The sequence below is a fragment of the Opisthocomus hoazin genome, chromosome 17, assembly GCF_030867145.1.
Source record: "Opisthocomus hoazin isolate bOpiHoa1 chromosome 17, bOpiHoa1.hap1, whole genome shotgun sequence".
NCBI classification, from domain to species: domain Eukaryota; kingdom Metazoa; phylum Chordata; class Aves; order Opisthocomiformes; family Opisthocomidae; genus Opisthocomus; species Opisthocomus hoazin.
Genome location: NC_134430.1, coordinates 2152383 through 2172890, shown reverse-complemented (window position 1 = coordinate 2172890; position 20508 = coordinate 2152383). Strand labels below are relative to the sequence as shown.

The 20508-nt window shown below is 49.4% G+C and overlaps 1 protein-coding gene across 2 annotated transcripts in view; it reads right to left on the bottom strand.

Annotated features, from left to right (window-relative positions):
- The window catches only part of CSMD2 (CUB and Sushi multiple domains 2), a 306819-nt gene that overhangs the window by 104970 nt on the left and 181341 nt on the right, over window positions 1-20508 (bottom strand). For both annotated transcript variants that reach the window (XM_075437890.1, XM_075437891.1), the window contains 8 exons: window positions 17133-17459; window positions 14688-14882; window positions 11969-12107; window positions 11082-11269; window positions 10499-10687; window positions 10164-10280; window positions 4140-4355; window positions 1639-1827 (listed from right to left, as the gene is read on the bottom strand). In XM_075437890.1, the coding sequence (XP_075294005.1) occupies window positions 1639-1827; window positions 4140-4355; window positions 10164-10280; window positions 10499-10687; window positions 11082-11269; window positions 11969-12107; window positions 14688-14882; window positions 17133-17459 (1560 nt within the window). The remainder of the gene's footprint in view (window positions 1-1638; window positions 1828-4139; window positions 4356-10163; window positions 10281-10498; window positions 10688-11081; window positions 11270-11968; window positions 12108-14687; window positions 14883-17132; window positions 17460-20508) is intronic.

Here is a 20508-nt window from a genome sequence, read left to right as displayed (position 1 = left end):
GTATGAAAAGCAGGATATTCACTTCAGCACAGATTACGCAGGGATGAGGCTGGAGACATCACCACTTGGGATTTGGTCTGAAGTAGCAGTCGGTGGGGACCATTCCTGCCCTGGAGTGAGGGGCTGGCCAAAGGAACAAACCATTCTCCTTTCTCTCCAGACCCATCTCCAGACCAGGAACTGAATAAAAAGTGTCTGGAAAAATCAATTATGTCTCCTGTGATCTTAATGGTTAAGTCTCCAACATCCACCTACACCCAGGGCGAGCACGTGGATCCGCGCGTGCAGCGGGGACACTGTGGACGAAGCCGTCACCCTGCCCCCAGAGCTCTGGGCATGGCACCAGGCAGCGAATGTGACGCACGATTACAAAACCGAGATGCTAATTCACAGCCAGCTGCAGTAGGGACTTGGCAAACGGAAGCCAGCGTGTCCACTCAGTGATGATGTCCAAGGATCAAGTTTCAAGCTTTGTTACGATTCTTTTTGATTTCTGTTCCCCTGATTAGCTTTCTCTGCAACCTGATTATTATTCACGCCCTGAAGAGGCTGCTTGTCACAGCGGGATGATGCAACCCTGTGACCGAAGCTTGAGGCAGTGCTGGGAAACGCATTCAGCATGACACGACTCAACAGCAGACTGGCTCTCGCTGGGATGCTCTCTCCTCAAGGGTCCCTAACGCACATCAGGAAAATCTACCTAGCAGGCTTTGCCAGAGTGGGAACCGGTGAGCGATCCGGGCTGCCTGGTTCGAATGCATCCTCCATGGCTCTGGGTGAGCCAGGCAGCAGCAGAGCACTCAACAGTTTCCTACTTACTAAACTGTACCACAAAAAAAATACGTTAAATCTTTTTGCAAAGGCCTGAAGCATCCTTCTCCCTTTCTGCTTTCTTGCTGTAGCACATTGCCGTTTTTGTTCTTTTACGCTGTTACGCTCGGAGGGTGCTGGGGGCTGGGCAGGGGGGTGCTCCGCAGACCCTGCCAGACAGGAGCGTCTGTAGCCCATCTGCATCAGGGACGACGGCCAGGAACCAGCTCCGTGTTGCAGATGAATTTTTCCTCTCCTTTACCCTTCGGTTTATTTGTTAGTATAAATAACGGCTGGAGGGGTTGCAAAAAGGACTTGCAATGGTTAGGAGGAGGAGAAGTGAAAGGTGCAAGAAAACTCTGGAGGACACGGAAAACGTAAAAGGCAGAGGAGGCTTCCTGGAGACACCCATACGAACATGGAATCTGCATTGCTTAAGATCACCCACCCAGAAGCAGCTTTCACGTCTGGACTATTCAGCTTTACAACCGTGATTCAAAGGGAGGATGGCCTTAAAGCCATGCTGTTTTACAGAAACCATCCCAACAGGGATGACGGCTCTCCCATGGCTTGCGATTCCTTCACTTGCACCATCACCGGGGCTCGACCGCAGCACCGTGGACGGGCTGCGGAGACGCAGGGCTTCTGCTGACCCCCGTGACCCAGCCTGCTGCACACTTGGCACTCAGCTCCCTCTCCCCTATCCCTGCACCGGCCCTGCCACGAGTAGGAAGATGCCATCCTGGGGGATGCCACCCATCCCTGCCCACCGAAACCATCCAGCACAGCGTAACCAACCAAGCAAAATGAAAGCACGTGACCACCTACCAACACACCTTGGCAGAGGCGAACTCCACACACGCCGTCTCCCCCCGAGGCAGGTGATGCGGGATGCGCCCTCCAGCCGGTAGCCGGGGAAGCAGGAAAAGGTGAGGACATCCCCCACTCCGAACTGCAGGCCCTTCCTGATGCTATAGGCTGGCACCTCCGGCTCGTCACAGGGCTCCAAATCATATTCTGTGGGGAACAAACAGACACTTACGGAAGGGCAGGGTGACACCTCGCTCTCACCAGTGAGGGTAGCCCAGTCCCTGACCACGAGGATGAGGAGGGAGCTCTGAGTTTGGATCCAGCCACAGTGACGCTCTGCAAAGGAAGCCTCCACGCAAGACGTAGCCCTGCTGAGGCCACGAACACCAGCTTGGGTTTCACTCGCAGCGTGCAGCCCCAGGGTGTTGCCAGGATCTTGACTGGAATCAACTCAAAATACAACAGGTCTCATTTTCTGTCATCGTTGTCAGACAAACAAGAAAGTGACATCAGCGATGACAAAACACGGTGAAGATTTGTCATTCTCCCTCTGGTCCAGTCCAGGGAAGATGAACTGATCCGGCTGGGATTTCTGCTGTCTCTGCGTGGCCAACCCTGAAAATGAATGAACGCAGCATCCTGCTCGGGGAACGCAGGAGAACATTCCAGCTGCTGCTAAATGGAAGGTCATGTAGCATTACGGCTAATAGCCAAACGTGTGTCTCTGACCACAGAACATTCTGAAGGAAACCTGTTTTGAGGGCTATTTTTTGAAAAATAACAGATCTGCAAAGTACAAGGCCTTTGTACTTGCATAGTACAAAATATGGTTAAGATGTAACTGTCTCCCATTTTCATTTTCCAAGAAAGGAAACAGGTCCCCAAACACATTAAAAATAATAGTTATAATTAGAAAATTTGACTCAATTCTTTTAAGGCAAAAAGCCATTTTTCCCCCTCAAAATGAAAGTTAATTGGAAACTTTCAGACTAGTTTCCATGGAGCATCAGACGCAAATCCCTGACTTCAGAGGCCAGAATAACGGTATCAGAAGCCAGCGCTCTCAGTGCAGCAGGTTTTATCTGCATCTATGGCAACGGCTCCATCCGCCAAAGCCAGCCAGCACAGCAGCACCGAGCTCCCCAGTAAAACCAGTCATTTCCCTCCCACACCAGCCTGCTGAATTTGCAGCTGCTGCCCTCAGGACTAAATATGCTGAGACACAGTAAAGAACAGCGCCGACACAGTAAGCGTTGTCCATTAACTGATTGCTTTACAGCAGGGCTTGTCGGGGCACTCGGGCAGTAAAGATGCTGTTTTCTGAGAGGTGTGCACAGGCAAACACTCGGGCAGTCATCTGCAGGCCTTCGGGTTAAAGGACGCCGTTAAACACCTTGCGCCCTTCAACCAGAGACCACCCATGCAAAGCAACCCTTGGCAAGTGCAATGATCTGTTCTGCATAGGCAAACGCGCCTTTCTTCGAGCGTCTCCACAAGAGCACTGCACACACGCTACTCTTCACTGACAACTGCTGAAAATCTGGAATTTCTGTTGAAGAAACCAGCATTTGGTATAATCACAAAGAGTTGGAGCCCGCAACCGAAGCGGCTTGGTTCAGTAAGTGCCGGGCTGGACTGGCTCACTGGGAATGCTGAGGGCAGAAGCACAGCCAGATCTTCCCCACCACAGCAGGGCTGAGCAGGGATGCCGCAGCCAGCAAAATCCCGCATCCCTTCATGCCCTGCTACGTGCCCCAGCAGGTCTGCTTCCAGCTGCCGTCATAGCAGGTCAACTGGAGGAAGCCCAGCACGGGAAAATACTGCCAGTTCCCCAGCAATGCCAGTGGGCCCATGGAAACCCGGACTCGGCTGCACATGGCACATGTTGCCTCTAGCACAGGCTGAAGTCAGCTGCAGAGGCTGGGTCACTGGAGGAGCATCCAAGTGAAGCAACGAACCAACGGAAAAGAGAGAGACCAGACGGACAATGGGAGTGACCAGCTCTGCCTTGCTCCTTATCCAAGAGGGCCAGATTGCTCAACGCTGCCTTCCAAAAGCTCCCATCTGTCCCAGCTTCCCATGTTGGAAATGTTGTAACTACTGCAGTGATTTTCCACTGATAAACAGAGAAGGAAGGCATCTGGAGGAAAGGGGATAAGGATACCGCAACAAAATGCCAGGTGAAACTCCATAAACAGAGCAGAAAAGATGACCTCGTGAGGAGGGAGAAGGCAACAAACACCTCTGTGGTGGAATTTAATTCCAGTGGGTTCAATCCAGTCACCCACTGGGGCTCAAGGCAGACAAAACTGCTACATCTGGTGCTATGCGGACCGCACTGAGAATATTTCTTGGGACATACTGTGGTTTAATGCTAGAATAATTTATTGGGTTTACATGAGGAGGGAGCGTCAGTGACCCAAATCACGTGCACTACATCAACAAAGGTAATCCCAAGATTTGCAGAAAAGTGGGAAGGAAAGGGAAAGAACGAAGTTCTTGTCCACCTCTGCCCTTACCTGAGAAGGTGATGTTGAAACCCTCATAGGACATGGAGAAGTCCGAGATGAAGCGAATTTGAGCAGAGAAGTTTCCGAAGAGCCCTGCGCTAAGCGGGGCAGGGAGCCGAGAGCCCGTCAGTTGCTTCAGTGGCTGAGCAAAGCTGGTATTTTCAGTGATGAGGAGGTAGTCGTGGCCATTCTCCAAGTGAAAGGTATGAAAGGTGAAGAACACACCTGCAAGGGAGGAAACCCAGAGATGGCTTCAGCCAGCAGCGTTCATAGGGCACCCCTCGTCCCAGAGCCAAAGCCCCTCTCCTCTCCCTGGGACGACACCAGCATTGATTCCCTGTTTTCCAGTAAATAGCAGCTCAACTGGGAAGAAAAAGCACACTGAGAAGAAACGAAATAGATGAAAAAAGTAAAACAAAGGTACGGTACAAGGCCCAGAACAGAGCAAGGCAGTTAAGATCTTCGATCCCTGCGCCTTTGCTACACAGGAACAGAGACAACATCGGCTCGCTCGAGGGATGGATCAGCAGCAGAAAGGACAGAGCCTGGCAGCTTAGAGGAGTATTTTATTTTAAAAGCGCTGACCTTTAGATGGGTAGCAGCAACAGTAAAAGCTGTAGCTGTGAGGACTTGAAAACAACAAAACCAAGTTATGTTCTGGAAGGAATTCATACCTAGAAAAATCGGACTTAAGCCAAGCATCAAGGTCAGAGAGGCTTTTCCAGAAGAATGCCAGCAGTGTGACTGCAGAGACTTCGTATGCTCACCTTCACCGGGACCGAACGCTGGTCCCCGGAGGCTGGAGGCCAACAGGACTGATCACACATGGACAAACCCGTCTCTCCAGCCACACACGGCCATAAGCCATGCATCCCCCGAGTAAGGGCTGCATCACGCAGCCACGCACCCTTCCAGCAGCACCCAGCACCTCGCTGCGGGGCCCGGCCCAGCCCTGTCCCCGTCCCTGTCCCCTCCGGGCCCTGCTGTCCCCTCCAAGGCACGTGCTGGGAAGCGCGCCTGCAGCCACGGCAGATTTTGGCAGGGCACACAGAGGCAGGGAGGTCAGCCTGGGTCTTGCCAGCCATAGCAGATCTTAGAAGCGAAGAGAATCTTACACTTTTATCCACATTATACTGACAAAAATAAAATCCACAACAGATCCAGCAACAGAAAGAAGAGACAACACAGGAAAACTATTTTGTCTCTTCTTCCAAATTCAACAGTGTGAAGCATTTTGGTGAGCAGGCTGTGACCTCGCTGCATTTACAAATGAACGAGACCGGAGTAATGCATTACTTCAAGTATCCTTCACACCTACGACACAGAACAGTAACCACTTCAGGCTTCTGCAAAAGCCTCCAGCTAGGCGATTTTTCATGCTGGAATCCAAACGCAATTAGAAACACTTATTCTCTGGAAAATAATTCCATCTTTGAAAAACAAAACATGGCAGCAACAGCCTTCAGAGAGCAAAGCCAGGCAGGACCCTGGATCAGAAACCCCGTCACACCCCCGTCGCAGGAAGACAGCGACCTGAAGCGACGCCGAGCAATAACAAGCCTCTCTGTGTTTCTACAGCTGCTTTCACCCACAGCTCTTTGCACGCTTCCTGAGCACCCAGGGGCTGCTCCCGAGCCCCGCTCAGGTAGAGCTGGGCTGTGGGCTGCCCTTGGCCCCGCTGAATGCGACGGGGCTGTTTGCAGAGACACGGACTCCTCCGCGCGCACACAAGCGCTGTAATCCAGCCTTCATCAGTCACAGTTAGCTCCCCACCTCCTCGCACGCATCAGGAGTGCCCCGTGGCAGGAGCAAGTTATTTCATTTAAGTCAGTGATTAACAACGCAGAGACTGCCAGCCTGGTGAGACCCAAGGGCTGTCTTGCTCTGCATCCCATCGCTGCCAAAGCACAGCATCAGCTGGTTCAAAAGCAAGCACAGGAAATCTGTAAATAAGGATCAGAGGAATAATCTCCTCCTTGCTCCCCATTCATTTCTGGAGATCAGGATGAGACCAACCTAGAGACTGATTAAAGCTCTGGAGCATGAGATTTAATATCCATCCCAACAGTTTTTTGTTGGCATCAAATTATAAGTCTGAATATTCCATTTATCCCTACGTCTCTCCAATTTCTTTCTGAAGGTTTACTGGTCACATGCAAGCAGTCTCCTTCCAAGAAATGAAGGACAGAGAGGTTGGTAACCAATACAAAGCCCTTCCCACAGAAATCATTGAACTGGGAAGAGGCAGCAGGGCTCACAGGGTCATCTCCACTGCCCCGTTCTCTCCCCGTCTTTATCCCTGCCACGCAGCTCATCGCCCCTTGCCAACCTTCAGTGTCCCAGGCAGAAATATTTGTGTAACTCACTGCTTAATGATGACTGAGAAGGATCTTGACTAACAATTCCTTCCTTATATCCAGGTAAATATTATATGGAGCCTGGAAGAAAAATTTTAGTTCCACCGTTCCCCCCGCAGAACTCCACGAAGGTAGCAAACATCTACCCGCTTCCAAATGTTTACTACTCTTACCAGCAATGCAGTCAATTGAAAATAGATATGACCTGTTTTGGCCTGAAAATGTGGTGAGATGCAGTGAATACAAAATGTCTCAAGTTCTCCCTGTTTATCAAACTGACAGCAAATTTCTACCCTTGCCTTCACAAAACCCAGTCTGAGGAACAGAAATAGTATCACTTCACAAAAATCAACACACCAGCAGAGAAACACAGGCACCTTTCCGGCCCCAGAACGGGGAGGACAGCCCCTGTCTCCAGGTCCTCTATGTTACCAACCCCAATCACGAGGCCTCTCCAGCAGCACAGTCAGTTAGAGGCAATGTAACTGCAGCCGTGAGGGCTAATTACAACCTCATTTTAAGAGATCTCTGACTCTGCTTCAGCCTTTGCTCTGGTCTGAAATTTACTGTGGCACAAATTGTCTCTGCAAATTAAGGTTTGTGGGTTTTTTCCATTCTCTGTAAAAGAAACAACAAAACAAATTCTAGGGAAAAGAAATCACTTTGAAGTTCTCAGATTAAAAATAATAGTCTCTCTTTAAGCGTTTAAATACCTTTAAAATTAAGCTGCTTTTAAACTCAAATTGTACAGCTCACGAGTCCATAAAGTAAATCAGTGTCTGCAGTCACATAAAAATAACTATTATAACAAGCAACTTGCTTCAATTAGGGGACTCGTGTGCTGGCCACGTGCGAGATGTCCATAAAGATCTGGGAGTGAACTGCTTGAGACCAGCTCTTAGGACGCAGACCACCCCTGCTCGGCAGGGCAGGGAGGCACCAGCCCCCAGCTCTGTGCTGTGTCCCAGGAACAGAAAGCCCTGCCAGGCCTGGGGCAGCAGCACTGCTGCCAGCCCGAGCAGTACAGCGTTGGAAACATAAAACTATAAGAATAATCAGGTACAACGACAAGCGCTTCAGTCATGTAAATACATCCCCTGCTTGTAGCAGAATTATTCAGGCTTTAGCAAGCACCACATCTACCCAGCGATCAGCGCCGCACGCCGCGGTCTCCAGGAACAGGGAACTGCAAGGCAAGGACAAAGCACAGCGAGAAGGCTCCAGTCCTGTGCTGCAAGTGCACTGCCGGTGAAGTTAGCTGAGAAGGGGGCTCAGTTCTATCTTTTTTTAAAGCCTGTTCTGTTCTCCAAGGATTAAATTCTTTCCATTCCAGCAGCCACTGCTCTGACTCAGGATCAGACTGTTCCACTGCTCTTCACTGAAGAATGAAAAGAAACGTTGCAGGAATGCTGACAAGAGCTGGGAGAAGCTTGTTGCAATGCATTACACAGCAGTTTAACACAGCGACAGCTGGAAAAGTAGATCACGAAGAGAGACAGAGCATTGCAAGAGAAAGGATGTGTACGTATGTGTATGTGTGTGCACGCTCCCACCAACACAGCCCAGCATCTAAATATACTTCAACATCTTCCACAAAACGTTAGCAAAAAGGACATCTTTCTTTGTTCACCTCCTCCTTTCACTGCACTGGTAATAAACAGCTCGCCTGAGCCACAGGGACCAGGCAGGAGAGGCATTCCTGCCATGTAACGAGGCTATACGCCAACTTCTTACAACCGTGCAACGTCCTCTCTCTACCCTCTCCTCTCGCCCTAACCTCCAACTGGATTTGGAGCTTTCCTGCATCCAAGCAGCTGCCTGGGTGAAGCTTTCCTGGCCCTGAAAGCTCCACACGTGCAAGAGGGGTGAGATTCTGCCTGGGGGTGAAGCACGGCAGCCCGCAGCCCTGCAGAAGGGCACGGCCGCACGCGAGGGAGCCCACCGTGTGCGGCAGGTCGCTTCCAGCAAGCTCCTGGAGAGCAACCTCGAAGGGAGGATACCAGCACTGGGTGAGGAAAGGGGTGAAAACATCAAACACCACACAGTAAGAACATGCTCCTATCATTGGTATAGAATAGTCTCTTTCTTTAAACACTGAACTTCTTTTCTCGGAATCTTTTCCTCACCTTTCCAGCACAACCTGAGAGGTAAGAAGAGCTGAAACTCTTGTCAAAGGCCTGGAGACCTGTAAGTTTTCACTACAACTAGCTGGATTTACAGAGCAGCTCATGGTTTGATCTTCTAATACTCATTACCTGCAGCTAAGGCTACAATTTCTGAAAAAGCTCATAGGCTTCAAACAGCTAAATCTAGGACCAGCTGGTCAGAGCTCAGTATCCAGCTTCTGTTAGCGTGACAAACATGGTCCAGTTTAAGACGGTCAGATCCAGGGCTGAATTCTTTGGATGATCCCAAACGGCGTCACACTGCAGGGATGTGCTGTTGCCTGTACTGCTGAATCGGTCACAGCAGGATCTGTTGCAGGACAGGGGACAAAAAGCCCCGAGACTCGCGTAGACATACCTCCACGGTTTGAAAACGCACCGCGTTTCTTTGAGCCTTGCTTAGCTGGGTCAGAAGACTTTCTTCTGACGTTGGCATAAAAGCACACAGGTCGTCAGAGCTGCGCTTTCTCATGTAAAAGCGTCAGTTTGCTGCGCTGTGCTTAGCTACAGGATAATGCAGTGTCTCATCGCAGAGCTGAATCCAAGGCAGAGTGGATTAATGAAGAGTGGATTGCTGCTACTCAACAGAATACTTTTCACAGCATGTGATGGTTCCCTTAATGCACTGTGCTGTTCATTGACAAGTTTATTTGCTGTAATACAAATGGCATTTGCAAAATTGGCTCATGATAGCTCCCGTCGTGCAGATACCCGGTACGACGAGACAGTTATGCAAGAGTGCATAAAGTTACATAAAGAGTTTATACCCTCTGCGCTTGCCCCAGGGAGATACTGACTGGATCAGGAGAAATTACTCCCCGTCCTTGTAAGTAAAACTTGCTCTCTAATCGCCAATGATATATTTTCTTGACGTTTTCCTCCCAGACAAAAGATTGGCCTGTGTTGCACAGGAGATTGGACTGAATAGATCTGCACTTTGCCTCTGTGCTGGCAACACTCCTAGCTAGCGGGAAAACGAGAGCTGCAGAACCAGGACAGAGCTGGGAACTGAGCGCCCGAGTTCCGTCCCACGTCTGGAAATGATTTACTACATGCTGCCACTTCTCCACCTGTAAAATGTTATATAGATAGTGACCCCGCACTGCCAAGAAAAGTAAGTCTGAAAGTACTATCGAGTACCAAATATTACACCAAATATCCCAGCAATAGCAGGGATCCAACCACCTGCTAACCGCCCAGAGGATACCGCCACAAAGGTCTGAAACCGAAGATAACGCCTGGCACCGGCTCTCAGATCCGGGGGTTTGATATGGGACCACCTTTAATCCTCTCCACTTTAAAGGGATTAAGAGATGTGATACCATAAACCTCTGCATCTTGTCGAGAGACAATGTTTGGGTGATGGCAAGAATGCAACTGGCCAAGCACATTGGTGCCCACCATCACCACCTTTGAGACAAACTCTTGGTTTGCACAGGGACCACTTGCCTCCCACTGACCACTGTGCCCCAGTCCGTCTCTAAAACCACTCTAAGCTGAAGGTTTCTCACCTTTTCCATGTGATGTTTCTATTGTCCACGTGCAGTTCAAGTTATTTGGATAAAAATCAGGGAAGCCTGGGGATAAGATGGTACCACTGGAACCACGAATGTAACCTCCGCATAGAGCTGCAAAAAAGAAGAAAGAATTAAAGAATTCAAAGCTCATCGTCAGCTGGAAGAACATCAGTTCTTTGAATGTCAAAACAAAGCTCGAACCATCAAAATCAAACACAATACACAGATCAAATGTCACTGCAAGCCTTACAATTGCTACGTTGCTTTTGCAGTAGACCTGCAATGAGCGTTTGCCATCTCCGGCAGACGTTATCTCCTGCAGTCCTTACCCTCGCAGCTGGGCAGCGGCCGGCTCCACTGGAAGTTTGGCTCACACTCCAGGGCTTCGCTGTCGCTCAGGGTGTAGCCTGAATCGCAGCTGAACGTCACCAGTGCTCCCACGTAGAAATCATTCCCGTGGCGCTGGCCGTTCACTGGGATCCCCGGATCCAAGCAGTGGTCTGACTGGAGCTTCACAGCTGTGGCAAACAGACCCACTCGTGTCAGACCACTCCAGGGCTGCAGAGCCGGCTGCGAGGTGCAGCCATTAGCAAGGGGAAAGTTCAGCTCCTCCTATGAGCTCATTCAAAGTCCTACTCATTATAAAGTAAGAGGAAGAAACGGACAGAGGAACTCAACTCTGCCTCCTAAAATCAATAATATTCTGTAGATGCTAAAATAAAAATAAAAAACCCTAAACAACCAAGATGGTCAAAAAGCAGAACCTGCTACTTCACTTGCAGCAGCTTCACGTTCCGCAGTCACTGTGACAGTGCTGACTGCTTGGCAAGGGGGGAGCGAGTCCAACGCGCCTCTGATTGAGCCCATTGTGCTGCTGGAGAGCACACAATTACACGAATGACTTGCACTTACTTTCGTATCGGATCTGAAAGCCTATGTCAGAGTGGCTTTTGTCAGTGGTGAAGAGGAGGTAGAGGTAGTTGCTGGTGCTGATGAGGAACTGGGGCACCTGAGTCCCATCATAGACACCTATCAACGGGGAAGAATAGGACCGGCCATCTCGCACTTCCAGGGTGTCATAATTCACCTCTGTCTTAAATCTGAAAGGGACACAAGAATACGTCTGTGAAAAACCAGCATAGCAAATTTTTCTTCACTGCAGTCCTGAACGTGCTCTAATGACTGGAGAGCAGCACAGGCCATGGGGCGGCACGCAGCTCTGTTTCTGCTGCCTGACCGTCTTCCTGAGAGCATCATTCCCCTCCGACGCATTCTGGTTTCTTTCTGATCCTTCACCTGCTTCATCTGCTGACACCGAACAGTCTTTGCAGCAACGAGCATCTTAAGCTACCCAAAACCATCACTTTTCAGCCATACAGACCCAGGTTCAAGCAAGCGTAGCCCTCCTCAAACAGTGAAAGCCAGAGTAAGGCAAGAGGCTCGGCACGCCCGAGTCAGGGCCAGATCCTCACTGCTGCTTCTCCCTGGCGGGCTGCGCACGTGGGAGCTCAGCCTCCGAAAACGTGTCCTACGTGTATCTAAAATAGCACTGCAAATTAGCAGGAGTTAGTCAAAACAAGCAGGGAAAAATCACCATCTTTCCACCTTTTCTTCTTCAACGTTCGGTGAATTTTAATGTCTTGTCAGGAGTTAACAAAAGCAGAGAGAGAGAACCTCCCTGCCAAACACGACACCGAGCAGCTCGTTCCCTTTTCCTCCGGGGGTGGCTACAACTCAGCGCTGCCAGAACCGCCAGAACAACCGCGAAAAGGACATTTTGAGAAGTCCAGGGTGAGCACCTGTCAAACGTGATCTTGATGGGGTATCCCGGCTGGGCCTCGATGACCCAGGCGCAGCTCAGCGAGTCCTTGTAGAAGCCCGGCCAGCCCGGGGACAGGATGGTTCCGCTAGGCGACGTCAGGTGCCCCCCGCACGGCGCTGGGGACAAGGGAAAGACGCAATTCCGGTGAGGAGCATCTCGGAAGCTGTAGCACAACCAGACACCCCCCTCCCTGCCAAGCAGTACTGTCCTGCCATGCAATAGCTTCCATGCATTATTGTTTCTCACATGCTAAAAATAATCAGAATCAGATGAAGTAACAACACTAGCTGGTAAGAAATTGCCTTTTCAGTTTAAACTGAAGAGGTAGCAGCCTGCTGCTGTATCTGTGGGAGTCAGTATCCTGACCTTGTGCAGCGGATCTAAGGGGACAGGGTATAATAATAATTATTAGATATAAAACCAGAGAAAACAGCAAGGTCAGTTTGCATTTCAGTAGCTGCAGGTGCCAGAAAATCTTTCGTATCTGTGGTAATTGAGTCATGCCTTTTCTTCCTTAAGGGACATCACAAGACTACAGCATTTATTCCACATTGTGGTCCCTCGTGCCACCGGCAGAAGCTAAAGGCCTATTATTACCTTTTCTGGAAAAAGGATACTGGTTCTGATGGACCAGAGGGACAAAATCCTACAGCCTGAAACAACTGCAGTGCATCGTCCTTTAGAAACCAAACAGGAGGGAAGAGTGTGTCTGCCCCCGCGAGCCGGCACCCCCTGCTCAGCACGCTGAAGGATTCCTCACCCAGACGCGTCCTCCTGTCCCCCACTGAGCCCAGACCCCAGGGCTGGTCCCACCCGGCAGCGCGGCCACGCTACCAGCCCATCCTCCGGGATTCCCCGGTCCCCCGAGCCCCTGGTCCCCCGGCGCCCGCTGCGTCCGCGCAGCCCGAGGGGACCCTGCTCCCCCAGCAGCTGCTGGAGCTCCAACCCAGGGCCAGCCCCAGCCCAAGCTTTGCACAAGGGCTACCAAACGTCACACCTGAGATGACCTTCAACACCTACGTTAGCTTGGGCCTCAAGCCTTCACCGCTGGGCTGAAGGATGCCAGATGAAAGTCAACTGATCTCGACCGGATCTGAACCAATTATTTCTGAACCAGAGGCTTCTTTCTGCCCCAAAGCTACACGATTTCTGGGCAGGACTTCTATCGGTCTTTCAACTCCTTTTTTTAGGTCTCTCTCTTTGCCATTAGTTTTTTTCAAGTGCTAAGCAGTACTTTAACCCTATATACTTCCTACTTATTTAAAAAGGCTAATTAAAATGTACACTTAACTGAGGGCATACTGAAAGGAGAGTCAAAGAAATCACCACTGTGATCACAGGGGAAAAAAGCACAAGTTAATGGCATGAGGTTATCAAAGCTTCCAAAGATAAAAGTTGATTAAAAGTGTAATATTTAATGTATGTTTCCCTTCTACACTTACAGATAACAAACTTCAAGGTTCATGTCTGTGAAAGTAGTGGAAACCCTGAATCAAACCTACAGACATTTTATTGTCAGCTGCTTGCAAAAAAAAAATTATACAAGAATATAAAAAAGTCCAGCTTCTTATTACTTGAAAATTATGGAACACAATTGCTACCTTCTTCCTTCAATCTGAAAGACAATGGACTAGACTGTGCGCTTTCTGCTGCTCATCCACTTCAACAATGCATGACCAGTTACTGAAATTCTTTCTCAATATTACAGTATTATTTCTCAATAGCACAGTACTTGCTACTCAAATTGCTGCAAATACGAGTGCAGGGCATCACTTCCCTGAGAACAGAGGGCAGAGGAAGACTTTTCACTTCTAATGAGCAATTTCTTCACTTCTTTTCCACAGTAGAAGCTTTAAAGGACTAGGAAGAATCTTTGAAATCTGTATTAAACTCTAATTCAACTCATCTCCCTCATTCCTAGGTTGGCTATCGTAGCTGTTGTGACAACAGACGTAAATGCAAGATTTCTGGCTCTGAACTGCCAGAGGGCATTGGATGGGAACGACGCACCGCACCGACAGAGATGCGACGAAGGGGTGTGCGTGCATGGGAATGTCTGCGGCACTGGGTTCACATTTCACTGCAAAGACCTGTATCTTTTGCTTCTTGCATTACATAAATATTACACATGTAACACGTATCAAAAATCAGGACAGTAAAAACATTGTTGTTTATCTGCCATTCTCTGTCCTTTAATTCCCTTCGTGACAAGAGTAGCGGGGAAGCTTTTAGTCATCGGTAAATCCAGGCCTTTTATTATTGCTATTAGAAAACTACCTGTTGTAACCAGAACTGAGCTAATAATAATAATCCTCATCGTTCATTTCATAAAAAATTAGAAAACAAACTGAGTTCAGCGCTCAGTGATTACTGAACTGGCATCTCCTCCTACAGCAAACTCTTCCCTGCAGACACCACCTTGCCGAGCTATGTAAGCTCACGGCCGTAACGGGGAAGCTGCGGGGTAGAACTGAAGCCCAGTAATCCTTCAGCCCCTACCAACAAATGCCTCCAGCTACGTAACGGCAAAAGGCCTCCCACAAGGCCAGCACTGTGTGCCTTCGCTATGGGTTACCTGACCGGCACCTCGACAGACAAAACTGTTCTCCTTTTCCCCCAACGGGCTGCAAACACAAGGGGACCACTCTCCCTCCAGCGTGCACGTACAGGCTAGTAGGGAAGACGACAAAGCGAACCTTCGCATCTGAGCACTGCGTTGTTCCAAACCACGTTGCCTTCCTTCAAGATGCAGGTGATGGTTTCTGCGCCATGGGTCCTAATGAAGCCCTCATCGCAAAGGAAGGACACCGAGCTGCCAAGCTGGAGGCTGTCACCAAATCGCTTCCCGTTCACAGGCACGCCAGGGTCGGGGCATTCGTTATGCCTAAACGCTGAGACAGAAAGATAGGAGAATAGTGAGTAACTTGTTCTCCCCCCCCAGCTCTGTCCAATTCAAAAATAAGCACGTTGGATCGCAAACACAGGAATTAAACAATAGCTTCACGTCTTTCCGATGGAGACAACAGCACTTGATCTTGCCCCTGGACAGCAGACCTTCCTCACAGGGAAGGCCAAACAGCGACTGGAATGTGGCTCACTCTCATCCCAGCAAAGCTGCTGTGTTCCACACAGACAAGTCAGCCCGTGGCAGAAATCACGTCACTGCCTCTTCTCCAAACTGCTAAGACACCCAAGTATGTGTTTGCACCTTTCAACTTTTCATCTAGTTGAAGTCACTTGAATTTTCCCGTTCCCTGTCTCTACGGCAAGCGTCCGTTTGCAGCCTCAGAGACGAAGGATGAGATTAACACCACCTGCATCCAAGAGGTGCTGAGACACAAGGGCCAGGCAAGAACCTGCAGATCCAAATTACCTTCTTAGCAACCTTCCACAGATGAAAGTACGGAAATAACCAAAATAGAGAAGATTTTTAAAAACTCTAAAAATACCACAGTGCATGCATCTGCATAGAGGGGACATAAGTTAACTATTAATGAAAAAAAAAAAAAGAAAGTTTTAAGCCCCTGTGGTTAAAAGTAAGGGTCCTCTCAGCATGCTCTGTGACTGGCTGCCACACAGTCCCCACCTTGCTTGTCATCGTTCCTAGGATAAAATGAAGGACATGCAGCAATTACCTTGCTAGGAGCTGCAAAGCTGCACGTGGGATTGCACAGGCACACAGCCTGCCCTTTTCCAGCAGCTAAAAACTAGGCCAGCCAACCAATCAGAAAGTAAGTCTACGGCCTTAATTCCCCATTAAGTGCATAATTATGTACTATATCTTCATATGCGGGGAGGTGGTCTTCAGAGATGCACAGCATATTAAAGATTAAAGCCTCCAGATTAATTACACACACGCTTTTAGTATCTTTAATGCACTTGACCAAATTCAGATGAGTTCTCGAGTTCCTACAGAGCACCATTACTCTTACAATATCTTGTTATACGCACTGCTAAAGGGGAAAACGCAGGCTGAGCCTGCTCCTCACGCTCTTCTACCTGTCCCTCGCAGCAGCGTGCTGTCCCCTCTCTCATGCCTACATAGAAGGAAAGGATGGCAAGGTGTCCGAGAAAGACTCGGGAGCTCCCTTCGGCAGCTCAAGCAGTCAGAACACATTAACTCCCGCACACTTCAGAGCAATTTGCAACAATTACAAATTTGGCTTCGAAATGTGTTTGTGCAGGGTGCAGCCACAGCTCCCAACACAGATCTGCAACGCCGCGGGGACGCATACTGGAGGGCAGCACCGGTGCCTCGGGATGAGGTGTCTCCCTGCTTACAGGATCCAGGACTCCGTCCTGGGTACATGATACTACCACGCGCAAGCTACTTCATCTGATGAGCCTTCAGCCTCCTGCAGTGTGATTCTTAATGATTTCTTAAGACCTCTGATTTATTTTTTTTAAATAGAGGATTTGCAATCATAGCTAGAAAGGCTATTAATTTAGCTGTGCCACTAAAGGCTATTATAACAAAGTCATTTATCAGTTCTGCTGAATAGGTTTAATAAAGCTCTTTAGAAAATTACAGAACAATACAAGGATAAAATTACCATAGCATTCATTTGAGATTTGAAGACTGGACTTATGTGAAGCCAAATATATCTGCAGAAGTTTCCATGCTTTATATTACAAGATATTGCTACATGTTTTCCTTCATCATCAAAGCCTTGCATGCTCGTAGGTGTCAGCAAATGATGACAGCACTGACTGATGAGCACAGCCATCCAAGATCTAGTAGCTCTTCCTGATCTGCATCAAGCTGTCCACAACGCTGTGTCTCATGTCAGTGAGCAGAACGGAGGCCCAGAGACAGCAAGCAGAAAGCCCACACACCACAGCAAACTGCGGGCTGACGGGAGAGCAGAAACCCCGGCTCCTCCACGGACAGATAACCCAGGGCAAAACCGTTTCTTTCACCACTGGACAACACAGACTTCACAGCCAGAAAGAACCTGTGCCACCAGCTCTAAGCTTGAAACCAGTCTTCAACTACCCAACCACAAATCTAAAGTAATCCCCAATTTTCAGGCTTACTCTGGATTTGCAGTGGGTTCAGCGAGATCAAACTATTGCCTTTTAGTTCCCAACAAAAATTTAGAGCTTGAAATGAAAACCAGAAGCAAGGACCAGGCACTTACTGGTGAAGGTTATGTTGAAGCCTCTCTTCTCCATGGAGTGGTCGGTCTGGAACTCCAGCCGGGCTACGTGACCGCTGCTGGTCAGAGAGGAGGGGATCTGGCTTCCTGAGAAGGTCCCCAGCACCGGAGATTCGGCAGTCCCGCCATCCTTCACGGCCAGGAAATCAAACTGCGGCTCCACATCGAAATCATTGAAAGCCAAGTGAATCCGGCTCTCGGGTTTAGCTATAATTAACCAAACGCAGTGCAAGCTGCTTCCGTACTCTTCGGGGTAATTTGGAGACAGCACAATCCCAGATGGGGTGGTGAAGTTGAAAAAGCAGGAAACTGCAATAAGAAATCACCATCAATCACGCAGCACGGCGCTCCCGCAAGCTGCCCTGCCACGCTTCCCCCTCCCCCTCCTCCCTCGAGCTGGGGGGTTCCCGCGCATCCCCCACCGCTTCGCTTCCCAGAGACGACGAAAGCAAGGCAGGGCTCAGTGCTCCATTCACCGCTAGACGTCAGTGATTTATTTGCACGGGGAAGAAGCGACTTCCGAGCAGTCTCCGAGTCCTGGGTTTGGGCGAGTCGCAGCGCAGGGCTCCCCTTCCCCACGCCCGCGCCGGTTTCTGTGGCTGCAGGAAGCAAACGCCGTTCAGCCAGGTGGGGATCTGGTGCGTGGCAGATGAATTCTCCTGCCCTTCCCCAAGAGAATGCCTACACAAGAATCAAGTGTGCGACTACAGCTCGTGCAAAATAAAATTAGCATTAAATGAGTTTGACTTTGTAGCAATGTCTTCTGCCGTGGCCACAACTCAGCACAACCTCCAGAGCCTGAGGTAAGGAACCAACTCCACCGTTACCCCACGCAGAGCTCCAGGCTCCGCTGCTGCTATCCGTACCCAAGCTCTTCAGTCTGAAGGGTGGGGTAAACTGCAGAGCAGTGCAGACTTCTCAGAATTTGCTTAAAAATCTGCATTTTTAGTTTACCTTTGTTAGCTAAATGCCATTTTCACCCGTGCTCCTCAACAGCTGTAGCTGTGCCCGGGAAGTCCTGCTGCATTAGGCAAACTCCTTGCGTCGAGACTATCCCCATCATTAAATATTGGTACGATACAGTAATCAGTCATCAACTCCTCCGAGAAGGAGCTGTGAGTCAATCTGCCTTTGTCTACCTCCTCGGGCAGCTCTTTACACCTGTGCAAAATGAGCACTCAAAACTGCAGGCTGCTGTTCCATTTTGGCAGGGACTTCGCAGCACCGGGCAAGGACCAGCCCCAGAGCCCTCCCAAGCTTCGCCCGGGCGCCCAGGGCTTGGGACAACTCCAAGTGAGCACAGCACGCTGCAGCCCCCAGCCCCCCTGCCCGTTGCAAATAAATCACTGACTTCTGCTGGGCTACCACGCTACCAAAGAGCGGCATCGAACTAGCCTGCCATTCCCAGGAAAATAATTCAAACCAGTCTTGAAGTTGAGGAGAAGAGTGCATACGAAAAAAAATCTTTAGCTCTCACAGGTTTTCAATATATACTGTATTTCAGCTGACAAGGTCCATTAATTTGAAAAAGCAAGGCTGCCTTTTAGGTGGTACCTACCCAATGTTTTTGATATTTTATGTATGTATGCTTTACTCATCTTTTCCCCGTCATCGCCCTTGGTAAAACCCATTACTTGGAACATACATCTCACTAATTCCTGGCAAAAGGACATCGCACGGAGGATGAGACTGGTTTTAGTTTGGCATTTATACAATTATTTGGTTCAATGATCACCCTCCCTCTGTTATTTTCCCTCTGTCTTCCTTCAACGTTTAATGGTTTCAGATCAAGTAAGATGGACGTTGCCATGCTGTTATCAAGGCTAAGAGCCACACAATCTATTGCCTGCTCTCAGCAACAAAGAGAACAGATTAAGGAGAAAACAAACTGCAAAACATTCGCAGGGTTTTGGCTCTTTACTAGATGCTGAAATATCAAGGGATGCTGTCAAATAATTCTGTCAGCATTAGCCTGGTATAATCAGCCTAGGAACAGTTATTGAAAATAAATGCATTGACACGCAAAGAAACAGCTCAGCAGCAGGAACCCCTCACCGGAGCTCGGTATCTCCTATAAATTTTTCAATCCAGAGCGGTAAATTAGCATTCACGCAGGACGTACAGTACCACACAGCCCGCACCAGAGAGGTGCAGTTGCCAGCGCAGCGCTGGTGGCTCGTTTCAGGAAACAACAGCAAAGAACTTGCTGACAAAAGAAAGCAGAGCAGAGTGGGGGAAGAAGATAAAATTAACCTTTGGTAGATAAAACAAATGACAGATTCAAAAGTAATAAACCCCCCCAAAAGTCTCCACTGCGGGGAATCGAATGGTAATTCTGATTTTCCATAGAATAACAAATGCAGGAGACAGCCACGCCACAGGACAGAGGCCGCTGTCCCCGCACCAGGTCCCACGCCCGTGGCAGGGCACCGACCGGCGAGCTCTGCTCAGCACTGGGGGAGCTCGGCTTCGCCTCCCTGCGGGGCCCGTCCGACCCATGAAGCCACAACTGACCTCAAACGTTCATTAACAAGCTCATGGTGTCTGCAACATGCAGATTTTCCCTATCTTTTTAAACAGGAGAGGTTTTTCTTCGGCATGAAAGAGGGTTTTTGGTCTGGGGCTGCACTGGACAGAGATGGCAGCGGGATCCACGTCCTCGTCTCTGCTTTCTCAGCAGTGCTTTGCTGGACACTCGGACAAAGGCAGCAGCTGCTTAGCGCTGTGTCACCGGCAGGGAACCACGCCATCATGAGGATGATGGCACCAAGGAAAGGTGGCAGACAGCTGAGCACAACCTGTCTCATGCTGCTCTGTGCACCCGAGACAGTCTGGAACGCAGCATGGTCCCTCGCAACACGCCAGCCGGCCCATGGCCAGCCCTGCTGCCTGTCCCCGAGTTCAGAACAGCCACGACTCCGAGGCCTCCAGCTAAGAGACCGAAATCAGTATTTATTACGCTTGTTCTTAAATGTTAGGAGAGGACATTTCATTATGTGCATAGGAGAGGTTCAAATCTATAAGCCTATGCTGATCTTGATCAGTAATAATAATTATTGACAAAGTACTGCAAAAGCAATAAGAAAAATCCCTTTATTAAATACAGCAGAACACATCACAGCACAACTCCGCAGAAACAGAGGGCCTGACAAAGCCAGGGAGATCCACGTCATTAACGAACGAGTACAAGGTATTTCTTCAAGTAATCACAAACGTTGTCAGGATTCTGCTTTCATTTAGCACAGTAACCAGTGAAGAAACAGCTCACTGCTTCTTCTCTTAGCAAGCCAAGCGGGACACGTGGCTGTGGCGCGAGGGCACTGCTCCACGGTCCCAGCGCGCGACGCTCAGGGCTGAG